The following is an 18,902-nucleotide window of genomic DNA, read 5'->3' as shown; positions in this document are numbered from 1 at the left end:
CATCTTTTGTATTTATTCACTACAACATTAGGCCAACAGTAATCAATGGTGCCAAAGGCAATTCTTAAGAAGTAAACTTCAATTCGCTGTTTATTTGAAGGACAATGAGGCTGTGCCGCTGGGAGCAGTGCGCTGAGCGGAGGCAGGGTGGGGTCCGGGGGAGGAAGGCGGAGTCTGGGCTGAGGTGACGCTTCTTTTACTCCGGTTTTGTTCAGTGGATTGTCGGCCAGCAGCAGCAGCAGCAGCAGCACCGGAGAAAGTGGAGTGAAGTGAGGAGAACAACAGAGAATTGTCCCCTCCAGGAGAACACAACACTGATCTGGAATAATCTAAACCGCTTCGTTGCGTTTCGACAGGTAAGACTCAATGAATGTATATGTTCACTTTCTCCAAACTGCTCAGTGCCTTTGTCACCGACGGGTGTTATTTTTTTTTTTTCTCAGTGTTTTTGCGCACAAGTAGTCGCTATCCTGCTTTCTCTATTAGCGTGTATGTTCATGTGGGTAAATGTTTGGGCTCATTTTTCATCTCTGCTTACCTGGGTGTGAATCCAGCCTCGTATTTGGAGTTCATTTCCGCATGCCTCAAACTGCCTGCTGTTTCGGAGTGAAGCGCGAGCTCTCCAGGCCCCAAAAGTTTCCTTTCTTGCGTTTTAATTAAAACAAATGTTTACTGTTCAAAGTGTCAAAGAGCCCGTTCTGTCTAGTCATATCGATAGTTTTGGCCCCAGTATCGATCAATCAACTTGACGTCACTTGTCAATAGTGTCCTACAGTGTCATGGGTGGTGACCCAAGTATGCGCGCGCGCGCGCACGCGCCTGTGCCTGCGGGGGAGAGAGGCAGGTGAAGAGAAAGGGGCTTTCTTTAACCTTTCTGTAGAAAGTAAGAGGTTACAGAATGTGTATCGGTGATGATCCCACGCATTTTACGGACAATTAAGGTCTTAACACGTTGGAAAGATAGCCGGAAAGATAAATGCTTTCCGGCTAACTCATTAAATATAAACTTAATTAAAACTGAGGCGATTCATTGACTGTCCACAGAAAGTTAAATGGCAGCTATTTTCTATAATCGATTAAGTAAAGCTGCCTAAAATGATCCAGTCTCGGATATAAAGTTTTCGTTTTTTTTTTATTTGGTCCTCAGCAGAACACAGGCCATTTGGGTTTGTGAGTGTTTGATGAGGTCAACGACACCGTTTTGTGAAATCTTCATAAACCAACCGTTAATCAAGAAGTTGACCAGCAGATTCATTGACAATTATAAACTGTTAGTTGCAGCCCTGAAGATATTTGAGCTCAAACGACAGTAAATACTGCAATGAGCTAATAGGGCATGGGTGACTAAGATCCCCGTCACAGACACGCATCTGTAATGTGTGACATTGACTATTAAATCATATCCCTAAAATGTGTTGTTGTGCGGTTTCTATAGCGCCCATCCACTCCCACACTGCTGTTCATGCCAGCGTGATGTCTCCAGGTGTTGCCAAATGAGGTCATAACCTTAGTTTGAACATGCTCCAGACTTGACAGAACGGCAGGTTTTCAATCCTGCTTATTGTCTGCATGTCCACACGTGTCTTTAATTACATTTCCACGGAAGTGAGCGAGGAAATCCACTGAAATCAGCACTGATTTTTAAATTACCCTTATCCGCTTTCTTCTTATTATGTCATTTGCGTTGTGTCCTCCGCCGCCAACACTAAATCTGTTGTTGTCTTCTTAATTGAAGTATCGGCAAGTAACGCCATCAAAAAGCACAGAGAACCGCGCTAAACAACTTTTTGCGTCCTACTTGTTCCTAGCCCAACGCGTCCAGTTGAGGCGGTTGAATGTGTGTCAGGTTGAATGGGACAGCAATGCTTTCTGCCTCCCTGGGTCTGTGTCATCAAGTAGTGCAGCAGCAGACAGCACCCTGGTTGGAAAGCTGTTCCTGTCTGCCCTCGGGGAAGAGGGTGGATGGGTGGGGGGACGGCGACAGGGGGTGGGGGGGGGACGGCGACTTACTGTAGATTTCGCAGCTACAGCTGTGGTGGCACGGTGATAATCCCCCCCCCCCCCCCCCCCCCCCCCCCCCCCCCCACCCCACCCACCCACCCACCCCCTTGCTTAATTCCCTGATACTGTCCTACATTAGCAAAGCAAGAGGCCAGGAGATCCTCCAGTATATAAATAGGTCTACACTTTGCAAAGGGAATTACTGTATATGTCACACATCCTAACCTCTTTGTTTAGCGTAAAGGATTTCTTCTTCTATGGATTCCCTTTCTTGCCTGGTCTCTGCGTCTCTTCAGTGGTGCCCGGCTGAGTACTTTCCAGGGGCTCGGTTACAGCCACTCGACGTGTGACCCACTCAGTTTGCGCAGCACCCTGCCTCTGTGTTTTACTGTTCCCATGGAGAAGGGGGCGCAGAGAGATGAAGTTTTCCATCAGCTAAGAAAGGGGTCTTTGTGGTGTGACCGCATCGAAATCTCCTCGGGGTCAACTTCCACAGGCTTTAGAGGAAATCTTCATTACACAATGCCGTCGCCGAACCCCGTAGAGACCCAGCGCTTCACTATGATCATAAGATAATCCTTTTATTTTCATCGTCGTCTCTGACCAAAGAACGGGGCTTCCCTTTTTAATCTATGCAGGTAAACCAAGCAGGTGCACCTGAACACTAGATTTCCAGAGAAGGGACTAAATCAACCAAGCCAAAAAAATATTGAGTCTATCTGTTTAGGATAAATACGGTAATTATATAATTGGCCGGACTGCCGAAAACATCCATTCACGAAAAACGATTTTTGCTGTCGCTGATGAAAAATCTAACCAGAAGCTTCTAGCGGAGCACAATGGTTTAATGCTGAGCAAGTAAGGCTGGCACTGCCCAGCTGGACCCTAACCATCACCGTCACTGGAATGAATAATTTACCTTCAACAGTTCTCTTGGTTTGATAAAACAAGGATAATAAAGTGTCCCTTACTTAAAATGTCAAAGGCCTAATGGCTGTTTCTTCCGCACTTAGGAGCTATATGAACGTCTGCCAAGTTTCAAGTCAACGCCTTTCAAAGACACCCATGCATCAGTCCAACAGCATGCTGGAAATAGCTGAAGCCTACTGTTTTCTTCATGAATACATTACCTTTTGATCATTTCTTTTTCATTACTGGCTGCGTATCCAAGCAGGGAGGGAGGAAACTAGATTGCAGCACTGACTCAAAAGACAAAGTTTTCACAGTTGGATGCATTGGCTGAGTTCTACTTCTCAGCATAGTGACTCTGATGAGTCCTGTGGTGTCGGTTTTTCCTCCTCCTCCCTGTCCCTTAATCACGCTGCTGTGAGAGATTGAGGAATGTGATGACAGCAAGGGTGTGGTTGGAACTGAAAGTTGTTAGATGTGCAATATGAAGAACATAAACATCTCACAAGAAAGTTATTTGTGCGTATGGTCAATCACTGTTGCGTGAAAATCTCATAACTCCGTTTTTTGATGGTTTTCTTTTGAAGGATTTTTATGCTCTCCCGGGTTGATAAAGTTGTGCAACCCTAGGGCCTGTGCATACTTTACAAGACACTGGATAAACGGAAAAATGCATGGGGGGGTTCAGATAATCGGGGCTGTTCCTCCTCCTTTTTCATGTCTTCTTTGTTCCTTAAATGTTGACATTTTGGCGGTTAATAAAACAAATGCCAGGACTGTTTTCAGAATAAGTCACTACATTTTTTATAATGCTATTTTTAACTTTAAAATATTCAGATTTTATGTTTTTTTTCCTTTTCTTAAAGAAGAACAAACTGAACTTGAACTGGTTCCAGCGGAGCATTTTTATCCTTTACGGTCCCGTTAGACTTTTGCCCTGCTCTCCAAAGCGCCCCCTCCCTCTCCCTCGTGCCTCTAATCTCCCTGAAAAATTAATCATCTGTCACATCGCCTCAGTGCTCAGCTACACACCGATGCGTGGCAGTTCAAGAAAAAAAAAAAAAAACTCCCCGTCAGGCCTTTAAACAGGCTTTTAGATGCAGCCACCAAAGTTGGCCAGTGAACACACAGAGCCATCTTGATGTGCTTTAGTCTTTGCGGTCGCATCCAGTGGGGACACTTGAAACCCGGTTTCCTTTTCACTGTGACTGCAGTCGGTGGGACAATGTGGCCAATCGTGTCCTCTCTACCCCAAACAAAGTAACACAGAGGCTCTCTGTGCCGTATCAGACTTAGTTCATCCTCTTCCTTCCTACCGAAAACTAAACAGGGAGAGGAGCACATCCTGCTTACTGTAGTCCAAAGACAGAATCTGTTTTTTCAAGCAACTGTGCTTCAGGTGTTAAAATACCGGATTCAGTTTTATAGAAAGTAAAATGAAATCCAGCCATATCTTGATGATTATGGAGTATTTAGCGTTCTTCTGAGTATGGAAGACAATCTTTGGACATTCTGTGTGTATCTCCCACAATGCGATAGCAACAGTGTGGTTAACTTTGTGGGCCTTTTCAAATGAGGGTTTATTGTCACACAGGGGTACACCCCTTTTGTACTCGCTCCCTCCTCCTTCGTCAGCTTTGTGTAATCTGATCCTGCTCTGCACTAAGGCACCTCCTCCGAGACGGCTCACATTTCCTTTTGATTCACAGCGAGATCCCACAGGGAGTAAACAACCAGTTTCCAGCCACCATACTGCATCCACTGGCTTAATTCAACTCATTAAAGTAGCTGCAGTGAATCAACTGACGGATCTAAGGCCATTATCCATTCTGCTGCTTACTTTCTTCATTGGCATGCTGACTGTGGTTGACTGTGTTGTTGGGAATGTTTCCAGTTCAGGCAAAGAAGGGGAGTGCACTGTGCTGCAACGGCCACATTTAGACAGAGTCGGTTTGTGTGTTGCTCAAGTGCTCACCAGCAGTATCTCATTGTCTGTTCTTTCCTCTGTGGGGCTCTTGGCGTGCTGGCGTTGCTATGGTCTGGATTTTATCATCTGCCTGTTACAGTCAATTGATGAAATGCTCTGGCTCCAAAATGTGAACATGAAGTTGTGTTCTCCCTGAACTTGGTGCATGACGTGATAACAGCCCGCAGCAGTTTTGTCAGCATAGTTTTGCGTCTAAACGTATGAAGAAACGGTTGTGTACATCAACTGGCCCTCTCTGTCCAGACAGCCCAGCAGTTGGTGAGTCGGATAATGTTGACCACCACTTCCTGTCACCCACCACAATAAATCCATTAGCTGTGCACCACTTCACATCCTCTCTTATTGATTTATAACAAACAACCATCCCGTTAGCCCCCGCTGCCTCCATTACAGTGCCACAACGGCTATCGTTGGGCGAGTGTGTGTGGGGACCAGGAAGGTTGGTGGGGGGGGTTGTTGAGCTGTATCCCATTGGGACAGCAGAACCCCGACTCTGTGGAGAAGGGACGCAGAGAGCACAATGTCAACTGCTTGCCTGTCTGCTCAGCTGGCTCTGCTGGTCATCTACTGTGTCAGGAGGATTGTGCTGTGTGAGTGCAGGGTGATGTGTTAAAGGCATCTGGGAAATGGTCTATAGTGAAGAATGTGAGTCGCATGTCAGGGGACATGCATGTGAAAGGCGGCATGTGCGTGTGCAGAGCCTACATGTCAAACAGTTGATCTGTGCAGATGGTGCAGCCTGATTTACAGATGTGTGGTAACATAATCTGCTTTATTTGCATTTCAGCCTAAACGACATTAGCAAGCTTGTTAGAAATCACAGAGCACCATGAAGAGGTTTCTACGACAAAGCTGCAATGTTCTGACAACCATGAGACTTTGCAGTTAACATAAACAAAAGATAAATGTGTTTGTTTGTTTTTCGAGACGTGAATTAAAGGGATAGATTGACATTATTCTTGCAGAGAGTTAACTGATTGATGTCAGTCTCATGTCTGTGCGATAAACAGGAAGTTAGTTTATTGTAAAAAAGACTGGTTGTAGTTGTGCAGGCGGTTATGTGTTTGTGTTACATTGTGTTCGTTTATAGAGTTACTGCACTTGTAGATGTATCTTGTCGTCTTTGGACAGAGCCAGGCTACCTCCTGTTTCAAGTCTTTATGCTAAGCTAACTGGCTGCTTGCTCTAGTGTCATATCTAATTGACAGACGTGAGTGTGGTATATCATCTTGGTAAGAAGGTGAATAAGCGTGTTTCCAAAAATATCAAATATGACTTAACACTAATTTGGCAAGCTTCATCTTCTATAGCAGGCATGTAAAAGAGCACACGGCACAAGCTTGGTGGCATGTTATTTACACCGCTGCATGCCAAACAGGCATGAGACTAAACAACAAATCACTGCGAACTCTGAAATGTACGTTAGGAGCCTCTCTGCAATACGACCAGAGTACATCTCCAGCCCCCTGGGCCTCTTCCCTGACCTGATTCATTCCTGCTGTGATACAAAGAGGAGCTTAGACCAGCCAAGTCAAAAATCTGGAGCACTGGAATGTTTTTCGGTTCGATACTGAAGTTTCTCACATAACGTGTTAATTAAGGCGACGATTTACTGCGGAGAATAAAGTGTCAGTTTATCCCCTTTAGCAATAAGGTGTATTCAGCCTCACCTAGTTAACTCATTCACCCACACGCTGTGCCGCCACACCCTTGTACAGAGCCTGTCACTGCTGGGGAGACACTCCCTGTCAAATATGCCTGGGGGGGGGGGGGGTACTAATCTATTGTCTCAGCAGCCATACCCTTTATAGTGTCTGTTAGTTTCAGCCGTGTATGAGTGAGTCACTGAGAAGCGTTGAATAGTTTTTAAAAGAGTCAACAATGTTTTCAGCACAAGATTTGCCCGTGGACACCGGACTGAATTCACTACGATCGTGTGGAATGTCACACCAGCGTTTCACCATCGGGTGCTGAACAGTATCTTTCTCCGCTACTCTTTTTGCAACTGGTTCACTGATACGCAGTCCTTGTTTTTACCGTGCAGGGGTTTTTACGTCGCCTAAATGAAGTCATCCACAGAGGCTGTTGCTTCACAAGATGGCAGGAAGTGATGGGTGTGAGACGTGGCTGTCTTGAGTAAAAAGTGTGGCCTCCATGTTCTGTTTGTGTGTGTGGGTGGGTGGGTGGGTGGATGGATGGATGGTGGTAAAGACGATGGTGGAGCAAGGTACACTGAGAGTGAAAGGATGCATCACTCATTAACTGGAAGAGAGCAAAGTCCAGTTAGAAGTACACAATGCAACCAACGGCTTTCACTCGGCAATGAACAAGGGGGAGGGATCACCAGATAAGCCTCGACACTCAGTTTTACTATCACCATAATATAAAAAATTAAAAGTTTAATGTTTAGTTTTTTTGCTTGGCTTTAATTTTTACTTTGCGACAAGTTTTTAAATCTAAACTTTGGTTTTCTTGGATTTTCTTTGCTTGGACCGCAGTCAACAAACGGAAAACAAATTAATGAGAAAACCCAAGAAAGGAACCGCACTTATCAGCAAACAAGCGAGCGTAGCTTCAACCATCAGATGGGCCGCTGGATAAAACCCCCACAGTGCCTGAGCAGGGTTTTGGTAACCTAGGAGATACGCGGGGCGTGTCGCAGCATTGCAACAGTTGGCTGAACCCGCTGCCTCGCCCAGGAAAACAAAGACTACACAAACACGGTCCCTGATTTACAGAGAACAGGAAAGTTGTGTGTGGACGCGCTGTCAAAGCTGGAGTTCTGTTTCAAACAAAAAGTCAAACAGGCTTTTGTTTTATATCTGTTGTATCTCTGCCTCCAGCAGGGGATCAATCAAATGTTACAGAATTATTTCTTTCAAGACGTTGGTAATAGACAGAACTTTAAATCTGGAGTCTGTCAGATTTCTTGCCAACGGTTAGATAATCAGGAGTTGCCTACCATCTTGACTGAGCAGCCCTCATTTTAAAAAAAAGAGGCCACACCTTCAGTTAGAACGGTAGGAATACATCGGGATTGTAAGCATAGTTTCTGTCCCATGAGTCAGTGCAGTAAGTGTGAGGCAGCATGTAGCTGCAAGCACAGACAGTCCTCAGGGCACCGGTCCTGCAGGATCTTGTGCCAGACAGACTACGGCTGAAACTCGCTAAGCTGCTGCTCCCGTGTGACTGTGAGATAGAGGGGCGTGTTGGGACCTTAACAAGAACATCAGGTTCAGGTGAACGCATTGTGAGCACATGCAGGTGCAAAAAACAACAAGTGGGGACTTGCATGCGAGTTACCAGCCCATTAAAGTCAAGAGACAAAAACTAGTACCAGACAGACTAATGAAGAACATACCGTATATACACACACACACACACACTGTTGTCAGATTTTCGTCATCATACAAACTTTAATGGACACTAAAACCTCTTGATGAAGTTACACTGATACACAACTCTGTACACAGTATGATGCCTGGGCAAGAAAAAGGGGGCAGAGAAACATAATCTGACACATCCTTATGCAAAGCCGGGGGGGCAAAAAGATGAGGGCGGGGTGCTTTACATCATGAACAGCTCCAGTATCAAAGTTGGAGAGGCACAGTAGATCAGCTTTGCACAAATTCCTTTCCTTCAAACCCATCAATCAACTCTGCAGCACTCACTAGATTGTTAAATTGTGCGCGAGTTTGAATGTAAGCCGAGGTAAAGGTGGTAATTTAGGGGTTTATTATAGCTCATTTTGTGCTGACACAGCAGCTTGACATTGTGACTTTCAGCCCGACTTGTTTTATTAGTTGTAAAGACGGAAGATAAATATAGGTGCCTATTGCATGGAATCATGTTAAGAGCTATAACCAGATGTCAATGGCAATATGTTTTCCTTTTTTTTTTCCTGTCTAATCCTTTTATCTGTTGATCAGAAGTGCATCTACAGAGCCTGCAGAAATCAGCAACCACACTCTTATGTGTACAGTACACGCACACAAAAGCACAATGCACTCCTGCAAAGAATCCTGTCAGTAACAGTCAAACATCTGAAAACACTCTTGACCAACACAGCGAACGCATTGTGTCGGTCATATATCGGTTAACTGCAGATTTGTCAGTGAGGGTTTCTGTGGTGGGAGCTGCAGACCAGCGGAGATGGAAAACATCCATGCATAGTCTGACCGTGAGAGGTGGTTTTTCATAACATGACGAGGAAGTCTTGAAGGATGGACTATATTGTAGTCTTCATTTTAAGGTTGCAAATTAGAATATGAGATAAGGGCGTTGTGTTGAAAAGAAACCTGGCCATCACATTTAGTTACAGTTGGAGCATTTCATGAATATTCAATTTAATATTTGAGACGTATTATTGTTTTGACAGGAAGTAGTTCACGCTCGCTGTATCTTCACAAATAATTGTTAGACATTTCTGTGATTCACTTGTACAACGCAGCAATGTTCAAGCACAGTAGACCAGTGTAGACGTGTTTTACTATGAGATACAGTAAGATGTCTTATGCGAGGATTGAGAATACCTCAGTAAATGTAGCGAGGTGATTTATTTTTACCATAATGTAGCGAGGTGTAGAGCAATCTTGCACAAGTAGTAACAAGTAGCATAGCAGTTACGCAATCTGGAGCCCTAATCAGATAAAACACAAGATGCCTCAAGATGGCCGATTACTAGAAACATATTTAATGAGACCCGGCAGGCAAGTAGGTCTTAGTAGTTGAAATAAGAAAAAGTCAAGTCAAGGAGCTGGGTTTTTTTTTTTTTTTTTTTAAGAAGTGTGGTGTGTGAAAAGAAGTATGTATGCTCACAGTCTGCACACATTCCCCCAGTGGTGTCGAAACCTGACGAGCAGGTTGCTGATTGCCATGCGTCAGCAGCAGACTGCTCCCACGGCGGTATGGGCGGAGGCCCAGGGTGAAAGGTCACTTGTGCGGGCTAGCATTCCTGACTTACAGCTGTCTCTTTGCCCTCCCTCCCCCATGAGCCTCTGCTGCGGCTCTGTGTTGTCATTTTCCGGCCAGGGTGCACGGCTGTGAGGGGTGAGGGGTGGGTTGGGGTTGGGGGGTCATCTTGTGAACTGTCATACTCTGGTTGCATATAAAAACTGTATGGCAGTCTTGTGGGAGGGAGCAGACTCCTCCCTGGCATATTAATTCATGTTGTGAAGTTTATCGCCATCATTATAGCGGAAGACATGTTGGAAATCTTGACTTTGTTTTTTGTGTTTTTTTAGGTTTGCTCCATCGTTGTTTTGATAACAGGAGGCAAGGATGGCAATGCAAAGTAAGTAATTCACAATTCAGCGCTTGTTTTCAAACATCGTGTATTTCACTATCATATTCTATTTACTCTTGCTACAAACTATCTTACAAATATAGTGACTCGTTTTTGTTGGATTTGGTAGGGACGGTGCACATTAATAAATCATCACTGTGAATGGCCAGAGTTAGCCAAGAGGCTGTTTTTCATCTGTAGTCCAGTGTGTTGATTTCATTTTTTAGCTTCTGCATTTTCAAGTTCACTTCTGTATTTGTCACCTCATTCAGAAGTACTTTTAAAGAAGACTGTTTATATTACCTTTCCTACTTCCAACAATTGTTTTTGTGCATTTATGTTGCCATACATTCAATAACTGCTGAAGGGTTCCTTTTTTACGTGGCATATAGAAGTAAAACATTGGTCCACTGGCAACTTGTTAATAAATCACTTTTGGTCCAACGCTTGTGACGTCTCATAATTCCTCTGTTTGTGCTCGGCAGTGGGTGACATGGACAGTGGCATGGAGAAGGTGGAAGAGTGGCAGAAGACGATGTATGGCCTAGACTCGGGCTTCCAGTCTGGAGCCACCACAGTCAGAGACGACGGCGACTTCACCACCTCCAAGCACTACACCACGACCACCACTGTCACAACGGAGCATCCTGGTAAGACGACGAGCACCGGCCAAACCAGCCAATGTGCATACACTGTAGGCCTTGCCTTTTATTGCATGTGTCCTGTGGTATCATCGTCATCATTTCTCTGTAGACCTGGATGCCCACTCAACCAGAGCCCAGCGGGTGCGGGCCGCGATGTTCCCAGAGACGCTGGAGACAAGCACCACATTCGTGTCGACTCAGTTGGACCCGTCCCAGATGACCAACGTCCAGCGGCTGGCAGAGCCCTCCCAGATGCTCAAGACCGCCATCGTCCATCTGATCAACTACCAGGACGACGCAGAGCTGGCCACACGCGCCGTGCCTGAGCTTACCAAACTGCTCAACGATGAAGACCAGGTGAGGAACGCAGAATCGATGTCCGCGCACACAAACGCACACAAATTAGTGCCGTATTTTGGTCAATATATGGGTCTCATGAAATAATTATATTGTCTTGAATATCTTACTGTTGCACATACATATGCAATTCTGATGATCCAATTAAAGTTTATCAAGTAAAAAATGTCACTTCCCAGTTCCAGCTTTTTCTATGTTTAATGTCATTTGAACAGTTGGGCGGACAAGTTTGAAGCTGCCATGTAGAACTTGGAACAGCCTAAATACTCTGTTATAGAAGTAGCATTACAACCAGGTAGAGTCACTTTTCGTGTGTGTATATATAATTTTCCACCAGTAAAACTGAACTCTTCTTCTCTCATCAGGTGGTCGTCGGCAAGGCAGCACAGATTGTCAACCAGCTTACCAAAAAGGAGGCGTCACGGCGTGCGCTGATGCAGTCCCCTCAGATGGTGGCGGCGGTGGTGCGGGCGATGCAGAACACGAGCGACATGGAGACGGCGCGGGCCACGGCCAGCATCCTCCACAACCTGTCCCACCAGAGAGAGGGCCTGCTCTCCATCTTCAAGTCTGGAGGCATCCCTGCTTTGGTCCGCATGCTGAGGTACAGACGAGGAGAAAGAGAGAAGACGTTATTTGACTTCAGCCACTGAGGACTTTGATCCGTGTTGTTGTTTACATTTGTTGGGAAAATAGAATCTTTCTTATATGTAGATATGAAAGGGAAAATATACCGGTCTTGGACACCTTTTAGCCAATGTCATTTGCTTTTTAAGTCCCGAGTTGAATCCTTTTTGAAAGACAAAAAAACAGAAGAATCACTCGGGACATTTCAAGTGCTATTTTAATCTAACAGTGAGGACATTTTCCATTAACGTATGGCAACTGTTTGTGCCGTTATTTTGTGATCCCATCTTAACCCGTTTCTCTCCCACAGCTCTCCCATGGAGTCCGTGCTCTTCTACGCCATCACCACGCTCCACAACCTGCTGCTGCACCAGGAAGGCGCTAAGATGGCCGTTCGTCTGGCTGACGGCCTGCAGAAGATGGTTCCCCTGCTGAAGAAGACCAACCCCAAGTTCCTGGCCATCACAACAGACTGTCTGCAGCTGCTGTCTTATGGCAACCAGGAGAGCAAGGTTTGTGTGCAATTGTCAGTACATGTAATACAATGGCTGATGCACTTCATACCGGTACTGTAATTTGAGTCATGCTTGTGTTTACATGAGTTATGTTTTGGGTGTGGCATGTGAACAGCGTTGTTCAGGTGCTGGCACAGTGAGGGTGTGGTTATTTGTTGAGTGGTAAAGTGGTTGAGAATTAACTGGTGTTGCTCTGCCGGGACATGTCGCAGCGTTGTAAGAGTTGTGCATTGTAAACCGTTAACGAATTCCTTTTACAAGTGTTACATTATTTTCACGCCATCAGCACTTCGTATACTCACACAGTCCGTCTCTTTCACAGCTGATCATCCTTTCCAATGGGGGTCCAGAGGGTCTTGTTCACATCATGAGAAACTACAGCTATGAGAAGCTGCTGTGGACCACAAGCCGTGTGCTCAAAGTCCTCTCGGTGTGCCCCAGCAACAAACTCGCCATTGTAGAGGCTGGTATGTAAAGCATGTTCTGTGTGTGTGTGTGTGTGTATGTGTGTTCAAGGTAATGCTACAGGTGTGTCAGCCTGAGCTTTGGCTATTGGCTTCTGGTCAACCGCAGCGCTACATGACAGCACAATTACTGAGATGTTGAGTGATCTGACTTCTCTCTGCAGGTGGGATGCAGGCTCTGGGTCAACACCTCACAGGCTCCAGCCAGCGTCTGATGCAGAACTCTCTGTGGACACTCAGGAACCTGTCTGATGCTGCCACCAAGCAGGTCTGCGTTCACCCTTTTCTTCTCGAAAAATCTGTTCGTTCCTCATAATTCGACACATGAGGATCTTTTCTGACGTCTTTCTCTTCCGGTTTCCAGGAGGGTATGGACAGCCTCCTGCAGGTGCTGGTGGGCCAGCTCAGTTCAGATGACATCAACATGCTCACTTGCTCCACCGGCATCCTGTCGAATCTCACGTGCAACAACGCCCACAATAAAACTCTGGTCACCCAGGGCAACGGTATAGAGGCGCTGATCCACGCCATACTGCGTGCCAGTGAGAAGGAGGATGTGACTGAACCCGCAGTTTGCGCTCTGCGCCACCTGACATCGCGCCACCAGCAGGCTGAGATGGGGCAGAATGCTGTGAGGAGACACTACGGCATCCCCGCCATCGTCAAGCTGCTCAACCAACCCTACTACTGGCCCGTCATCAAGGTAGAGACGAGGGCATAGAATGGGCTCAAATGAGGGTCAATTCAATTTTAAAGTTTAAAATTATAATGATTAACGTCATTTTTCATGCAGTTTTTTTTCCCTCACTGGTTTGCAAAGACTGATATGCAACCACAGGGTTTTTTGACTCTTGTCTGAGTCCATAGGTTGGTCTAGAAAGGGGAAGTGAGTGTTTTTCGAATTTTGATGGGGTTTACGAAAGACGTTGGCTGACTGACAGCAGGTGGTTTGAGGGAACATAAGATAAGGATTGCGGTAGATGGTGAGACAGATGGGCCGAGGGGATGGCAGGTCCTGCAGAAAGCCAGAGTCTCAATCAACCTGAACGAGCGTGAAATGTCATGACAGCAGGAACAGTATGTTGTACAAGACCAGGCTTGATACGGGAGGAAAATAATCTATTCATAGTTTTTGCCTGAAGTTGTTTGTCGGCCTTGTTTTACTTGCTTACAAGTAACCGGGAACAGTATCATGACATTGTCTTTTTCCTCTCTTCTGCCTTAAGGCTGTGGTTGGCCTGATCCGCAACCTGGCGCTGTGCCCAGAGAACCAGGCCCCTCTGAGGGACGCTGGAGCGATCCCGCGTCTGGTCAACCTGCTGGTCAAAGCCCACCAGGACGCCCAGAAACATGGCTCATCCTCCCAACAGACATACCAGGTACGAGCTTGTGGTTACCGATTTTTAAGTAAGTGTGGGTTTTAGGGATCGTGGAAATTGGTAGTTGTGAATAATTTCTGTATCCCTGCCTAACATTTCTTCTCTTCATCGTGCTCTTCAGGATGGAGTGAGGATGGAGGAGATTGTGGAGGGCTCCACGGGAGCTCTGCACATCCTGGCAAGAGATCCCATCAACCGAGCAGAGATCGGCAACCTGGACACCATCCCTCTGCTTGTTCAGGTAGCAGAGGAACCTGAAGCTCTCTCACTTAATGATTTAATTTCCATATGTTTGTTTATATTATTTTCCTCATTTCTTTCCTCCCTCTCTCCAGCTCCTCTACTCTCCAGTGGACAACGTGAAGCGCGTGGCAGCGGGCGCCCTGTGCGAGCTGGCCCTGGACAAACCGTCAGCAGAGCGCATCGACGCCGAGGGAGCGTCGGCTCCGCTGATGGACCTGCTGCACTCCAACAACGAGGGCATTGGTAGGACACCCAGATAATGCACCGCAGTTAGCTTACCGTAATGTAGCATTTAGTCATAGGTGGAAAGGAACAACGTCAATTCGCTCAAGTGCTGTACTTACTGTAAGTGCAGGTTCCAGGTACTTCCCTCTACATGACATGTCCATTTTGTGAGACGGTACACTTTTCCTCCACTGCATTTCATATAGTACTGTAATATAGTAAAAACCTATTAAAAAAGAAAATCCAATCATTAAATAGGGTACAGTATTAGAATTTAAACCTACGTTGGAAGTTTGATTGCATAGAAGATAATTAATTGAACACAGAACAATGTGCAGAAAACTTCCCATTTACATATGGTCGTATCAAAATAACTGAAAGATAATTAAGATGGTGCATAAGTAGCTTTAAGTACAATTTTGATAAAGGTATTTATGGTTATTTACTTTGTAAACTTATTTTATCTTACTGTTGTATTTTATTGTGGTATTGTTAGTTTCTTGCCAGGAGTTGGATGAGAAGAGTGTTACCGCTCTCTTTAATATAATAAATAAATATGAAACTAATGCCAGTAGCTGGTTAGTTTCGCTTAGTTTAGACAAACGAGATAAAACGTTAATAAGTGAGCTTTAGAGGTGCTTGTAGGCAGGGTTTTTTTTTTTTTACCGTTGGACAGAGCCAGGCTAGCTGTTTCCAGTATTTAAACAACTGTGCCGTACACGTCCCATGCCAGTTTGTAATGTTTGCTGTCAGGATGCTTTCTGTTGCTCCTCTGTAAAAGTTGACAAGAACTTGCCGAGAGAATTTTGCCTTCTTAAGCTTCCTTAAGAAAGACAGCCGTTCATGGGCTTTCTTCACCATGTTGGAGATGTTTGATTTAGCGTGGTATCGACCTTCATGTCTAACTCTCAGCAAGAAAGTGAGAGTATTTCCCCCGATATCGAACTATTCTTTTAAGTAAACTAAATTTGGTTATTTTTCCTCATGACCATTTGTTGGTCACATTGAGGGAAACCTTTTCAAATTGGCTTTTAAGCAAGTGTTGTCAGTACTTAAACCAGCAGTCTTGGCTACTTAAAAGAATGTGTTTTGTAATACATTTACACGTGGAAGTACCTCAAGGCTCACACACACGCCGATATATGTTAATGCTGTCAAAGCTTTTAAACTGATGCTGTTTATGCACTAGACCCATAATGCATCAGCGAGTACCTGAATACCTACAAGTCACTTATGCAGTAATCGAGATGAGCACTAAAATTATGATTTCGCTGTTAATTTGTTTAAAACCGTTAACCTCTGGTGCATTAGCGTCAAATTTGGATTTGTTTCTTTTTTAATACACCCACACTAATATATTGTTGTTGTTAAAAAGAGAGGAAGGCTTTTGTACATCGCTGAATGTGTCCTGATTCTTTTCCCCTCAGCTACTTACGCTGCAGCTGTGCTCTTCCGCATCTCCGAGGATAAGAACTCTGACTACAAGAAGCGGGTGTCTGTGGAGCTGACGCACTCTCTGTTCAAAAACGACCCCGCTTCCTGGGAGATGGTGAGTGTCTGGCGCCCTCCATTGCCAGAATTATATAATCCTTAATAATGCTTTAAGGACTAATAAACAAACTGTCTATTTGAGTGTTGACTTCATTTGACCTGTCCCCTCTCGTGAACTCTGCAGGCCCACAACAGCATCTCCATGGAAGGACCCTATCCAGATGGTGAGTAACTATGTCTAAAATGTGCACATGCGGCACATTCCTCAGCACTGGGTCAGTCCACCACAGACAGCAACCGCAGTGTTAAAATACTGTAATCTGCTCACAGGTTGCCTCCCTGCTGCAGCCGACAGATTCCATTTACTATAATCATTTGGTTGCAAAATATATAGTTTCACTTTAGGCTTTCCATTAATACACCACTACCTGAACCTCATTTAAAAGGTTTTCTCCCCATCGATCTCCTTCCTGGTGTGTCCTTATCCATGTTTGTATCGTTCTCTTAATTCCCGTCCTTTTCCTCTCTTGATGTTACTCCTTCTTTGGTATTTTCTGTCTCCTCTCCTCTCAGAGAGACTCAACGTCTCCTCTCTCTATCGTCACTGCACTCCGAAAATGTGCCAAAAATGTTAAATGATTCTTCCACGAGCTTGTACAATTCTCTGCGCTGCTGTTCCTACTGTCATGACAGCAGCAGTAGCTAAGTTAGGCTAAGACTAAGCTGAATGTCAGACGATCTGTTAAATCCAGTGTGTAACAAGTAAAAAAACAACCTCTTGCAGAGCTGGATGCTGGTTTCCCAGGCTACACTACACTGCAGGGAGGGTATGCAGCTGACGTGCCCATGGAAGGCATGGACGGAGGCATGATGCAGGAGGATTACCCAGGCAGCATGACCTACGACAGACCGTATTGGTAAGACCATTTGTAAGATGCATTATAAGTATAGATTGAACTACATTTAATGAGATGAAACTCATGAATATTAATGAATCAAAATATCACTTTGTTTACCAGGAGTTATGTACATCTACTGAGTGGAAATTAACTTATTTGACCTTAATAGGAAACCAAGATATTTTCCAGTGTATTGCTTTGTCTTGTGAGTTTCAGTAGAATTTACCACAAGGAGTAATTTTCTTTTGGTGATATTGATGCCATTCAAAAGCAACACAGATATGTAATTCTTCTTCTGCCAAAACATAAGAGACCGATCCCGATTGGTGTAGGGAAGTATGCCTTTGTCAGAGCTCCTCTCACTGGTTTCAAGTGGGTGGGGGGAAAAAAAACGCATCAATACAGAAATCACTCTTGTGAAGTAAAGATTAAACGGTTTGAACTTTGGCTGAATATGTTGCGGTTGCGTTTAAGCCCATCGCTCATAGTAAGAAGCTTGAGTAAGAAAGTAGGTTGTCGGGGCCTTTTCAAAAAGTCTATTTCTTTACTACAACATAATAACTTTAATCTGATTTTTCTTTTTCCTCTTCATAAAGACCCCGAGGAGACAGGGATGTGGAAAAGGAAGCGGTGGAGCTGATGTGGAACGTACTGGGACAAAGAAGAGAATAAAGGCGTCGGTAGAGATTATTCCCTCTGCTCTCAGCCTGATGTAATATATGCAATTATCACTGAGTACGGGACTCATAATCTTAACAGGGCTCAACTTTGTTTTAAAGCATAATTTTGCTATAACTTTGACGATGCTTGTAGGTTTCTGTTAGAGAACCTTTATAAAAGTGTGTGTGTGTGCGCATGTGAGTATGTGTGGGAGTGTGTCTGTGTGTGTGTGTGTTTACGCTTTTGGGTGGGTATTCTATGCCAAAGAGATTTTATTTTGTGATGATAATCGTGTAGCTTCCTTATTTTCTTTTCTTTCTGTCTTTTTGTTTTGTTTTTGTTTTTAAGAAAAAGGAAAAAACCAATGAGAGTAATAGTTGAAAACACTGCCAGAGGAGGCTCAACGTGCACGGTGCACCTGCTCACCGCAATGTTTCTTCCTTAACGCCTTTGTAACAGTCACTGCTGTCTACAATGTAGTTTTGACACCATATATACTGTCAACTTTCTTCCGCTGTGACACAACCGTTTAGAGTCGGTGAAGAGTTAGTGCTGCAAGACTAACTCTGTAGGCGTGAGCAAACCAGGAGATGGAGGTCTTTGACAGACCCCTGAGAGAGCAGTGTAGGGCTGCCCCCCCCCCCCCCCCCCCCAAATGTAATCACCTGTAGGTGAACAAGATGGTTGTTTTGTTTTCAGGAATTGTGGCTCATCTTTTATAAGTTATTCGCAGAGAAAGATTCCCAACCACGATATCGAGAAAGATGTCTTTTGTTCTGAATATAATTTAGAGAAAAGATTGTATGTGTAATCATTTGCAGGAGAGCAGCAGCAACATGGATCCAGTGGTTTTTCAACAGACTGATTCGTTAGTCAAGAGGTGTGATGATGTATAGTTGGGGGCGGCCCTACAGCTGGAGCAAACTACTGACAGGGAAATTTGTCTTTCTACTTAATAAGAGTTTTTACTGAAATTTTGTTTAATAAAAATAAAGGATATATTAAACCCAACATGGTGTCCATGTTTGAACTGATTTACCTATTATCCAATTTTGGAAGCTATAATAAAATGTTTCATGTGTTGTGGGTCTGATCTGCTGTTCCTTTGGTGTTCTTACCATCCAGCGTTATTCATCATACATCAGCTGTATTGTCTTTATAGTGAATAATGTTTATAAAGTAATTTTATTTATTTTTTACCATAAAGGCCATAAATC

General features: G+C 44.6%; 1 protein-coding gene across 1 annotated transcript; it reads left to right on the top strand.

Moving 5' to 3' along the window:
* Positions 1–219: 219 nt before the first annotated feature.
* jupa (junction plakoglobin a) lies at positions 220–18,696 on the top strand. Its single transcript, XM_079160157.1, has 16 exons — positions 220–356; positions 10,141–10,190; positions 10,667–10,831; positions 10,935–11,182; positions 11,548–11,786; positions 12,120–12,321; positions 12,647–12,791; positions 12,953–13,056; positions 13,153–13,491; positions 14,015–14,167; positions 14,289–14,408; positions 14,503–14,653; positions 16,063–16,184; positions 16,311–16,350; positions 16,911–17,043; positions 17,622–18,696. Coding segments are annotated over exons 2-16 (2,175 nt in total). The 5' UTR covers positions 220–356; positions 10,141–10,177; the 3' UTR covers positions 17,623–18,696.
* The last annotated feature ends 206 nt before the right edge of the window (positions 18,697–18,902 follow it).

Source organism: Pholis gunnellus, assembly GCF_910591455.1.
Source record: "Pholis gunnellus genome assembly, chromosome: 5".
Taxonomy (NCBI): Eukaryota; Metazoa; Chordata; class Actinopteri; order Perciformes; family Pholidae; genus Pholis; species Pholis gunnellus.
This window is presented reverse-complemented; position numbering and strand designations above follow the sequence as displayed.